Below are 12,179 nucleotides of genomic sequence, written 5' to 3' on the forward strand. Positions count from 1 at the left end.
TTTACTGTAATTATCGTAGTTGCTAGAGGGCTTCGACTCCCAGACTCTTCAACACTTTCTCATAAATCCAATTCGAGTTACATTTTACCCAAAAAAATAGTTTGGTACAGATAGTTTAACTTTCGTGGTTGCGTGTGAAATAACTTATTCACCGGACCGCTAAAAATATTCAACTTGTCAAACTGGACCTTTGTTAAGATTAGTTGAGTAACCCTGCCATATAGGCTTGTAAAAACAGGGAGCCTAATTCATGACTGTCTAAGTTTAAGTGGTACAAGTGGCCCCATAGCCTACTCAGTGACTGAGCTTCGGGAAATAAGAAGATAAGGTTTTCATTATACAAAGCCCTCGGCACTAACGAGAGTAGGGTGGCCAGTTCCTTTCGCTCGGCCGCCTTTTCTTTAGCAACTATACCCACCCAAATTATTACACCCTGGGTAGAGGTGAGTGGTGTTTATCAACAACCAGCTTAAGCTGGGAGTCGAACCAGAACGTGTAGGGCCCTGCTGTTATGATAAACATTTCAACGTATTAGAAAAATGGTAATTTTCACTATCCGTAATTTTACGTTGGCAACAATTTTGCCGACGTAAAATTACGGATAGTGAAATGGCGTCGGCAATTGCTGAAGTAAAAATTTTGAACACTGCATTTTAGAGAATGTAATCGTACGACAGCTCCTGAGGAGGGTCAGACGAAAAGTACAGCAGCTTCTGGCTGTGATTAATCTTGTCCTTGTCATGTTAAAGTTTTGTACCACCAATCAACCCTTTTAGAACTTTTATTTGCAGACCCCTGAAATTACCCCTTCAGACCTCTGAGGACTCACGGACCCTAGTTTAGAAACTATTACCTGGGAACCAAATGATACGAATTGCTACACAAGATGGCTGGCAGAGAGAGAATGGAAACATTTATAGATGAATAAGATATTGTGATCCTGTCATTGCTTTTTTTACAGCGCTGAGTTTTGAAGAGTGAACTTTAACCTTTGAACTTACATAGTCGAGTAATGAACTTTGACCACTCCGTCACATCCGCCTTCACGTAACACTTTCGCTTGAACCTCTCCAAGTTCCATATCCGCGTAAAGTTGGGACTTCTCAAGAACAAAATCTCCAGGCTCTAAAATATGAAGCTGATGGATAAAACTTTTCACTGTGTTTGGTTACTCAGTTTCTAAGGTTTGCAATGTCTTTACCTCACACAAGGACGATTTGAAGTGAGAACAGGTAGGAAATCACACAACAAGCGATACGACACTGATAAATTATGACGTCATAAATCACGATTGTCAAAAGTGCTCAGGCATTAAAACGAGTTTTGTTACAATTCATGACTTTTATTGACCAGCAAAAGATGCTTTGGAGAAGCTCGTAAGACATCTCTGCCATCTAGCGCGCTCTTGTTGACGGTAGTTAGCACAAAACGCTTTATTTTTTTGTCACCATGACCAGTGTTTTTTTTAAGGTGTTTTGGGGGACCGTTTTTTCTCCAGCGGTTTCCCAAATTTTGGACTTGCAACTACAGTAGAAAAGTAATGGTTGTTTCTCGCTATGTCTTGTCGATAATATGAATATAGCCTACGATCAATAGTTCACGTCCGGAAAAAACAGTAAGTGGCGGTACAGCTAACAGGCTGTTTGGTCGCTGTCACAATCATTTTAGCTGTGCCTTGTCGAATAATTCATTTTATGTTGCGTTGATTGTATGTAGTTAACTAGTTATGGCTATTTTTTGGCTATTTTTGGTATTTAAATGAAACACTTGCGGTCTCTTAAAACTACTTAGCGGTCACCCAAACCAAACCTTAAAAAAACACTGACTATGACCATTGTGATACTTTTCAATCAGACTCACTGTCATCATCGATGATTGTTATCCTAGCAACGGAAGGATCTCCAAGAGTCGCATCCGAAGTGGGATTCTTCAGGAGGATGTAGAAGTCGGTGTCGGGATAATATTGATCGTCGTTTATGATGGGAATCGTGATCCTTTGAGCAAAATCTTTTTCTCTAAAGACCTGGAGGTAGAAGAATCATTGAACAATGCTTTAGAATTAAACAAAGTAAATACACTGGAATATGCAGCGCAGCTTTACTAACCAGTGTTCCTGCCGTAAACTTGAAGTCTTTGTTGATCTTTGCGGATCCTTCTCTTGTCTCATAATCAACTGAAATGGCGCCTGTTACTAATTCCGTGTCGAATTTGCCCTCTGCATTGGTCGTTGGAACTAATGATTTTCCTGTAGCCCTAAAAATAAAAAATAGACTCCTTTTCATTTTTACTTAACTACTTATAATTTTTTCTTTACCTTAAAATTTTGTTTGTTTGTTTTTTCATATAATTACCCTGCATTGCGGGAAAGCGGACTTGAGCGCTATGCATCGGTGTACGCCTTCCGACATACACCTGACCCACGCTGCAGCCGACGGCAATGTCTGTTTTCGATTGTCTACTCATGACTTAAATTTGGTACTACCCATTACTCGAAATCGATCACTGGGTAGAGGCAATTATCGTACAGTTTCTTGCCCAGAGAAACAACAGCAAGTGGGGGTGGCTGGAGTCGAACATGCAGGCTCTCGACTGCGAGCCCAACGCGCTAACCACTCGGTCATTGCTGCCGACTCATTTAAATCATTTAAGTAAATCAATTTTGCTGTTTTACGGTTAATACGTAGCAGTAAAAAGCTTTAAAAAAATTCAATGATTCTTCTGTAAGCTTAATTTCCTGTTTAAAAAGCTTTAGAAGCTGCAGTCAATGTTTTATTTGAGGCAAATATCAACATAATCCAAGTTACTGCGGTAATTGAATGAAGCAACTGATTGTCGTTCTTGGGTTCATAGCATGCCTGAGGTTCTCTTAGCCAAAAAAGTTGATATTCATCGTAAATTATTTTTGAGAATAACAACTGAAAATTTTACGTATTTGTCAACGCTGAAAAATGTTGTCTTGATAAAATAGCAGATCAATAAGATCTCTTGCAAGTGTGTTAATAAAGTTAATTCATCACATACATTTTTCGCCGGTTGAGTAAGACATCAACATGTAGCTCTCCAGCGCTCTCTAGCACCGAGTAAGATTGGGAAGCAAAACAAATACTTCCGCTGGATTCATCTGCACAAGTAATTACAAGCAGTTTCGTTAGCAATCGAGCAAGCAGAGCTTTTCATGTTTTAGTTTGTCTTCAAAAGCTACCATGCAACAATAGAAGGAAAAAAACCTGATCGATGGGCTACTTGGCGATCTACTCTTTTTAACAAATCAACTGTTTTTACATTGATTTAACGTCTGCAGACGGTGAATCAATGTAAAAACGGTTGATTTCCTATCTGGGGCGCGAACGTTGCCTATCTGAAGGCCAATCAAACATGCACTCCCCATGGGCCCCAGCAAGAGACTCAGTGAAGACAATGGGGACATTGTCAATTGCAACACAATAGGCGATTCCTAACAACGCAACACAATCATGCTTCTTTCTTGTGTTGAGGACTGGGAACCACACGCCATTGTTCACGACCATTCGCGTTAGCCCTGCATCAAAAGCTTAAGTTTCCTTCTTGTTATTAAACGCAGAAGTTTATTCGCATCACAGTGAAATCTACTTTTCTTCTAACATAAATTTGTGTTGGGTTTATGTTTATTGATGAATGGAAGAAGTGTTGTCTACAAATATGCCACCGGCAACAAAACTTTTGCACTGGCGTTATATTTTCTTTCATTGCATGCTCTGAGATTTCAAACTGCATTTGGTGCTTTGAGTCTCATTTGTAAAACTAAAATAATATCGAATGACTACGTAGCAAGTTATAAACTTTAGTTTAAAGTTTAGACGGCTCTATGTCTACGACTCTATGCCTCATAATACGCAACTAAGCATTGGAGAACCTGCAATTGCTGCAAACAAGATATCTTGTGCATGGGACTAATGAATATAATATAAAGACATTAGTTGTTACACTTAAGTTAGAAAACCTCATACGCCGATGATGAGTTAGAAAACGATAGGCTGCATTTTTCATGCCAGTGTGCATTACTTTTTTGTTTCCAGTTTTTGTTGCAACATTGCAAGACAAAGCTAATCATGCATTGCATCACGTGACAACTACGTAACCAATCTCAGCTTACCAAGCAATTGCAGTAGCAGGGGAAAAGCTGGCAAGAAACAAAACGATACATCAACAAACGCAAACCACATATAGTTTAATGTTCTTGTTAATTTTAGTTTTATAATTATCATGAGAACCCCAGAAGATCACTGAACTCGCTGACGTTTAATTAAAAAAAATTGAATTTGCAAACAATCTACTCGGCTACGCAATGTACGCACCCATAGACTGTACTGGAACTGTTTAGTTGGTAGCCTACAGCGCTGAGAGCAACGCAGAACAGGAGCGCTGCAGTATACGCTAATGCAATACCAGTCTACCATAGAACATAGGCCTATTTTGACCAGCAAATTCTTACTAATATCATACGGAAAAGTTAAAATTTAACAATCCCTGTTGTGAGTAAACAATTCAACTCCAGATTTTAGTAATTCCAGCTGCTTAAGTTATTTTTTATCTTGCACACAAAGGTTTATAAAATATTTACCGTCACCTACCTGAGATAACACTGTTGTTTGATGCCATTTTTTGAGCTCTTGCAAATTTGGAAACTACAGAAAGCAATTTGGGTTCTAGTTTTGGGGAAGATGTTGTCATAGTTTGACTGTCCGTCTCTATGGCCGTCATATTGATAGGGATGCGTCTTTTGCCACCTAGCGATCTAATCGCCGCATGTCGAAACCTGAAAAATAAAATAACAAATTGTTAGTGTTGAAAAGGGTTTGTATAACATTGAAATAGCTAAAACTTATCCCGCCAGTGTCGGAACCAGATAAGAGCATTGTTTATAATGTTGGTTGTTTGGTTTTGAATCTATATCCTCGGACTGACAAAGCCTTGATTGGTTATTTCTGGTAGTTTCGCATACTTGTAGAGGCTCTTGACGCAGGGCCGGTTACCGAGATTGACAGAGTGAAGTTTTTCCGAATGTTGAAGTGTTGTTGCCGGGGAATTATTCCATTCACTAGGTGCCGTTGAATGGAAAGCAGTCCTTAACGTGCGTTGCTCAAGCGCACACCCCGAGAGTCGAACTTGCACCGCGTGATCTTGAGCCGGGCCCGTAACCACTGAGCTAACAGGGCGGCGTGGCAGCGCGTGGTGGCGGCCCCACTGAGCTAATGTAATGTAGCCTAATGTTTGTAAAATCTTGAGTAACTGCGGTAACATGTCCAGAAGGTATAGCCTATAACCCGGACAAACAAACGCAACACGGGACATTGTCTACTAGCCTACCTTAGAAAGTGGGATCATGACTGGAGAAATTGGGTACTTGTATGGGGAGCAATGACGACCTCAATTTTTGGTTGGTTGGTTTTGAATCTTTATCCTTGGACTGACAAAGCCTTGATAAGTTATTTCTGGTAGTTTCGCATACTTGTAGATACTTTTGACAAAAAGCTGGTTACAGAGATTGACCGAGTTAAGTTTCTTAAAAGTTGCAATGACTTGGGACTCGAGGATCTCATTGGCACCGGGTTCATTTGTTCTTTTAACGGCCCTGGTGGTCACCACAGTAATGTTGTAGCTTACAGTGTAGTTATGCAAGTTAATTAAAACCAACCAACCTAGCTCTGGCAAATCTCTGATGTGTTGGCTCAGGGTTGCTTTCTACAGGAATCACCACTGGAACCTCCAAAGATCTTGTCGATTCCTGCTTTTTTATCATTGCCATCTCAATCTGCCTGCGTAAACAAAAAGTTTTCCATAAAATCCTGTTTCAAGAGTGAATTTTCAACTGTAAAAAGTGAAGTGTAGCGTTGGGGCCATACGGAAGTCTCAGGAAATTTTAGAAAACTGTGCCTTGTTTTGGTTATTTTTTTTTAAATTGGACTTCAGAAATTTTAATGTTTAAGGATTGTTTTTAAATTGTCCTTATGCTCGAAAAGACGTCTCTTCGGCAGAGCATAAGGACTCGGCGGCACCTCGGCAAGACACTTAATGAGATACCAAAATAAATGGAAGCAACTGACTTGCAGATTGCATGTCCCCTCTCTGCTTTCAGCTGCATGTTGCATAGCACGTAGGTATGAGTCGTATTGTATTGTATGTTGTTACGAAGGGCCCAAACGACAAAATGGTGAGTGATGATTAGACAAACAAAACAAAGTAACTTCAGCGGGTTTAACATGTTTTATAACAAAGAGATACAACATAACTTAAAAAAATCAACTCAAACGTTTCGCCACGTACGTGTGTTCTCATGAGGAATTACATCTGCAATGTAAATAATGTGAAAAATCGTAAGATAAATCTGACCATGCACTATAACTGTAACGACACTCTGGACTGAAAAGCACAAACTGAACAAGGGATACAAGAATGATTACGAGTAAATTATACGGTGAGAAAGAGATCACATGAGGTGTAAACTACAGGCATGTGACAAACACTTAGAACACACACAAAAGGAACGATGAGCCACAGGCGAATAACTGCCTGTTGAGAGGCGGATTATTACTTTTGATTCGGCTTCCATGATCTTGGTCTGAAATTCAGATCTGCTTCGAGAGATGATTTTAAATTGGTCGATTGATTTTAATTCCTGATGAGGACACATGTGCGTGTCGAAAGCTTTTAAGTTGATTTTTTTTAATTATGTTATAGGCTATTTCTCTGTAATCAACATGTTAAACCCGTTAAGGTTACTCTGTTTTGTCTGTCTATGGTTCAACGAAGCAAACTCTTTACCAAGCTTTATAATGATTAGTTTTGAAAGCATATAAAAGCACGCTTTTCTAAGTCTGTTCCACTTACGAAATGTTTCTTTTGACTTTGGAGACTTTTTCGTAACTTTGTTTATTCATTTTCGAACCACCATGGTCTTCACTGCTAAGTTAGTAAACAAGACACAACAAATATGTTAGTGAAGAGCAGCAAATGATGGTTATCCTTCAATTTGTGGATACGAATGAGGCTGGACTCGTCAGTATCGCACCACTAATTATGCCACACACTATCGACCACCGCCTTCACCAGTCCATTGAATTCTTATCCTTGTGAAAAGAAAATAACCAAAAAAACCAGCAAGCAGCCAGAGGAGGACATTGTAAAGAAGGGGGCGTTCTTCCTGGCTATCAGCACAATGCTGAGTAGCCTAATCTCTAGTACAGTGAGCAACTGCGGTTCGCTAACCATTGCAGTGTAGCCTACACGCTAGCTAGGGGAAAGCCGTGTAATATGAACTGCTGTGTATTATGAACCCCTGTTGTTTTCAGAAAACGTGGCAATAAAAATGTTTGACTTTTAACAGCTTGAATTAAGTAAGTTTGCTGGTCATTCGACCGGAAATGTTCTTGTTGAAAGTTGGCGTGTTGCTGAAGTTTTGGGGGTATGAAGGTTTAAAGCTTGTGTGATATTATTTTGCAGATGGAGAAATTGCTGTTTTTTTTTTATCAGTGTATCAATGGACTTGTAATTTTTTGATTAATAGCCTATACCCTCAAATAAACTTGATGATGGAAATCACAACAAGTTTTGTTTAAAAAATGCATTATTTAGTTGTTTATCAGCATTTTAACTGGAATCACCACAAGTGTGTAAAATGAACCCTAGCTGAATGTGTAATATGAACCCAGGTTCATATAACTAAGTGCTTTATGATGGTGTAATGAATCTTTGTAAACTGGGGTTCTGTAAACTGGAGTGGTTCTGGGTTCTGTAAACTGGGGTTCAGACTTCAATTTTACCAGCATTCTCAATGCAGTGCACGTCATTCGATTAAATGTTGCTTATCTTTTTGTGAATTTAATGCTTACATTCAAAAAGTAGTGCATGTTTACTAAAATTGGTGTAAATTATTTGAAAACCTTATGGTAATAAATTTTGTTATGCTGCACATGTAATGTGGCTTGCTTTAGTGCAGTTTTGTGTAGTCAATCCACCTCTATTCAGCAATGATTCAAAGCGGTTCATATTACACATCACAGGGGTTCATATTACACAGAGGGTTGTGTAATATGAACTCTTTTGGTAAATTAATAAAATTGAAATAACTTTTTTATTGCAAAATATCACATACTAATATATTGATGGGGAATAGGTATGGATGTTAGCTTGCTGTTCTGTAAATATTGTCCATATTTTCACTGAAGTTGTGAAATTAGGAACGTTTATTGTTAGGGGGTTCATAATACACGGCTTTCCCCTACTTAGACCATCCAATCAACTATATGTTTCTTGGCAGCCGATTGTAGCAAGAATTGAGAGCGATATACACCGTTGTTCTCGTATGAGGCAGGACTCATCAGTATCGCACCGCTAATTCTGCCACAGACTATCGACCACCGACTTTACCGCAGTCAATCGGATTTGGTGCTCATGTGCTGAGTGCTAATAGCCGTGTGCTAATAGCCAAAAAGAAACGAAAGCGAAAATTTTTCTTCACAAAAAGAACATTTTATTAGGAGTACAAAAATCGGTTTAAAATCCTCTGTTTATCGAAAAAAAGAATATACAAGTTTTATCGTTGGGGTTGGACCGAAGGTCGAAATGGTCGAAATGGACGGAAGGTCGAAAGCACTTGTTGTAGACAAAAATCAGCTTCGTAGTTAAATGCCGTGTGGTTGCTTGGTTTCATCTGTCTATGGTCAAAGAAAATCACCTCTTTATCAAAATTGAGTTAGATGCGGAGTTAGATGTCTTGTTGATGTTGAAGTTGATGATGGTAATCCAGCAAGCTCTTTTCCTAGTTGGATCAAAATTTTTTTTCTTATTTTCATGCTGAATGTGCTGCTATTTTTGTCCTGCAATTGTTGCCATACCACAAAAGCATTGACAGCAGTAACATCGATCATATCGTAAAACAGAGCTACCGGCCATCATCTCGTCGTTATCTTAGGAGTGTATGTTCCATTCCGTCCAAAGTGTCTACTCCACTTTTGGTGCTGTTGTAATACAAGATTACTTCGAATGCAGCAGGCTTGTGGTTCATTGGACTCCACGGTAGGCAGAGGGTAGTAAATTTGTCAGCATTGCCTTTGCTGTCTGCGTGGTAGGCTACACGGTATCAGATGCTAATATTGTTTTTTCTATGCCACAAACCTTTGCTTGAGATCAATAATTAGTATTCGAAATCGCAAAGCAAATTTTGTTTCGGGGTCCATTGGACCTCACGGTGGACAGAGGGTTAAATATGGTGGTAGTGAATTGGTCAACATTGCCTCTGCTCTTTGCATCGAATCAGCGTAATCAAACTGTTTCTAGTTGCTGTATTTCTGAAATTAACTGAGGAAGATGAAAAACGCTTTAAAACTAGTTTTGTTAGTTTGTGCTATCATTGCTGTAGTGATATTAATCATTCAATCAATGTAGCAATAAAAGTCGTATGTAGAAAAATAAATTGATCTCAAATTTTCTTCGGTCTTTTTTTATTAATTTAACTTTCAAAACATTGAATGATCTTGCTTTATTACGTCGACAGTCTGTCACATGGTGTCAAATCGACTAAAATAGAAGCCTTTGTGAAAGAAATTGTTTAGAACAATGAGATATCACGAAACACCAACATGAGAACAATGTGTTCCCTCGCAGATGTGCGCGATCGGGCTGTGTTTTGTTTATTAATTTCTGCGGCGACAAGGACATTATAATCGAGCTGTTGTATAGCGGTGCTTCTACAAATAAACACTCTTGTGTTGTATTATTTACATTATACGTGTGTTGCAGCATTCAAACTTTTTCAGCGCTTGACTCGCAAAGTCGCGATGCGAACGTTCATTGGATTGTCTTGAGGAGGACGTTGTCACATTATCGTCCAATTATTGTTGTCGGAGCGTCGCAACAATGGCAGTGCGTCGGCGCTGATTGTTTACATTTGACGAACAATAGGTTTAAAAATAATCCAGACAATCACAAATGAACGCGGCGTTGTCACAAATCGGATTCACACAAACGAATGACGATGATGACTCCTCCTTCAATGCTTCACACACCCCTCAACTTTATCTTGGTTTAGAAAACTCTGTTTTTCGCTAAGTAACTGGATACATGTCTTGAAGATATGGTACTGACGGGAGGGACCACGAGAAGGTGCTTGTTCTCCCCCCCAAACAGTAACTGCATACATTACTCCAATGTAATATTATCTGTAGTTTGTATCAAGATTAATTTTATAGGAAAACTAAAAAAGAGTCTTGATGACTGAAACGTAAAGAGCGACGGATGGGCAATTGGTTGAAATATGTTTTGCCAATCATTCAGGCTATCAATGAGCGTTTTGCCAATCATTCAGGCTATCAATGTTGAGCACAAAAATGTTTTCAAGTGATTTGCTTTTATAATAAATTATTTATCCATCGCCTTGGTTTTGTTTCGTATGAAGTTTGGTCAAAAGATTTGTTTTAATAAAAACAAACAAGTTGCAAACTCTTCTACTTGATTGCTTGTAAACAACTACATTATTGTGAAAGGAAATTGTTAGTGGAACAGCGTTATGTTGTTGCAACCGCACAAGTTATGAGGCAATTTTCTCTATAAATATCAACTTACTTTGCAAAGTTTACCTTTCTACGCCTTTCTGGGGACAATGGAATCGCTCGCTCTCCAATTGACGGTCGTCTGCTTTCTATTCCGTTTGGAATCTAATCGTTAAAACAGTAAAATCAGTTAAAAACCTCAAATACGTGATCAATCTGTGAAAATCAATGGTTAAGTATTCACTTTGCAACACATTTAATGAAGAAAGTGCGATGAATTATTAACTAAAAGTCTAATTTAGATATTGATCAAAAACAGTTAAGAAGCTTTCAGTCTCTGTTAAATGAAATTGTTGAAAGCGTAGTTGAGGATGTTGAAAGCGTCGTATCAAAGCGTGCCTGCCACGTCACAGTTGCCTGAGAGCATCACGGTGGCTCTTGCATCTCTATTGAGTTCCTTTGCTTGTGTGGGCGTGACTTGTGTCGCTACTTGAACATTCCAAAAGGTGTTCTACTAATTACTGAAAATTCATACAACCTCAAACAGCGGAGTGATCTGAGGGCCTACAGCGCTACACTCATTTTTTTAGCTCGATTTTGCCTAGATATTACGCTAACATGGATTTGCGCTCCGCAGATCTTATGCTGGAAAGCATAGGTTTTACTGAATGTGGCATCATTTACAAGCGTTAATAGGTGACGTCACTACGTGCGGGTGTGACGTATTGATAAAAAGAGATTGGAACAATGTATCAAGTCTTCTCAATGGATGTCGGTTGGCACGCTCTGAGTTGGTGTTAGTGATGCGTGGACGTCTGATTGTTCCAACGAGTTTATCTGTTTGCTGGAGCAGTTAGATGTGGTGGTGGTGCTCAATTTATTTTTGTTTTTGCGTAAACTTTAGGTCTATATAACATGATACAAATTCTACATTACATAAATCATTGTAATTTTGGCCACATTTCTTCTTTGGTTGTTTTTCTTCTTGTTTTGTTACTCTAAAAATATCGTTAGTTTTGCATTTCGACAATGAAAAATAAGTTGAATTGAATTGTGTGGAACTGACAGCGCTATACGACTTCAATTAGATGCTCTCAACAATCAGTCACGTGATGGTCTACGTCATAATGAACAATAATAATTCACTGTCATGTTTGATATAATTTATTATCACCGCGTCATCTTCTTTTATGTAGCTTTTATTTTCCACTTTCGAAGTTCTCCACCATTTTTGTCTCCACCATCCGTTGTCCTGGGCATAAGCAGTGAGCACAAGCAGAGGGAAGAAGAGCAAGGTCACCCATGCCTCCCACGGCTCCACCACCTGCGGAGTATTCCAGAGAAGCACGAACAGTAGCCACACGTAAGCCAGAAGGGAAGATATCGCTGTCAGGATAAAAACACCTGGAAAATATTCATGATAAAGTGTTGCAGGCTTCACATTAGTATACAATTTGGGTAGAGAGGTAACTCTTTTAAACCATAAACAGACATAACTCAGCAACAACACTACATTTAACATTATAAAAACAAAAAACAAAAAGCGAACGTTTTCGGCTAGTCATATAGCCCTTTTCAAGCCTATAAGAAAATACATTATTAAAAGAAATGCTAAAGAATGAAATACTTGACCCGTTGTGCTGTGTAATTTTC

At 38.8% G+C, this 12,179-nt stretch overlaps 1 protein-coding gene across 1 annotated transcript in view; it reads right to left on the bottom strand.

Moving 5' to 3' along the window:
* The window catches only part of LOC145775488 (sodium/calcium exchanger 3-like), a 29,335-nt gene that overhangs the window by 12,361 nt on the left and 4,795 nt on the right, over window positions 1–12,179 (bottom strand). The window contains exons 3-10 of the mRNA XM_082586784.1: window positions 11,701–11,930; window positions 10,600–10,691; window positions 5,679–5,795; window positions 4,611–4,795; window positions 3,022–3,121; window positions 2,106–2,253; window positions 1,861–2,023; window positions 1,002–1,125 (exon numbers count right to left, since the gene is read on the bottom strand). Coding sequence (XP_082442910.1) covers window positions 1,002–1,125; window positions 1,861–2,023; window positions 2,106–2,253; window positions 3,022–3,121; window positions 4,611–4,795; window positions 5,679–5,795; window positions 10,600–10,691; window positions 11,701–11,930 — 1,159 coding nt within the window. The remainder of the gene's footprint in view (window positions 1–1,001; window positions 1,126–1,860; window positions 2,024–2,105; window positions 2,254–3,021; window positions 3,122–4,610; window positions 4,796–5,678; window positions 5,796–10,599; window positions 10,692–11,700; window positions 11,931–12,179) is intronic.

Source organism: Aplidium turbinatum, chromosome 8 (genome assembly GCF_918807975.1).
Source record: "Aplidium turbinatum chromosome 8, kaAplTurb1.1, whole genome shotgun sequence".
NCBI classification, from domain to species: Eukaryota; Metazoa; Chordata; class Ascidiacea; order Aplousobranchia; family Polyclinidae; genus Aplidium; species Aplidium turbinatum.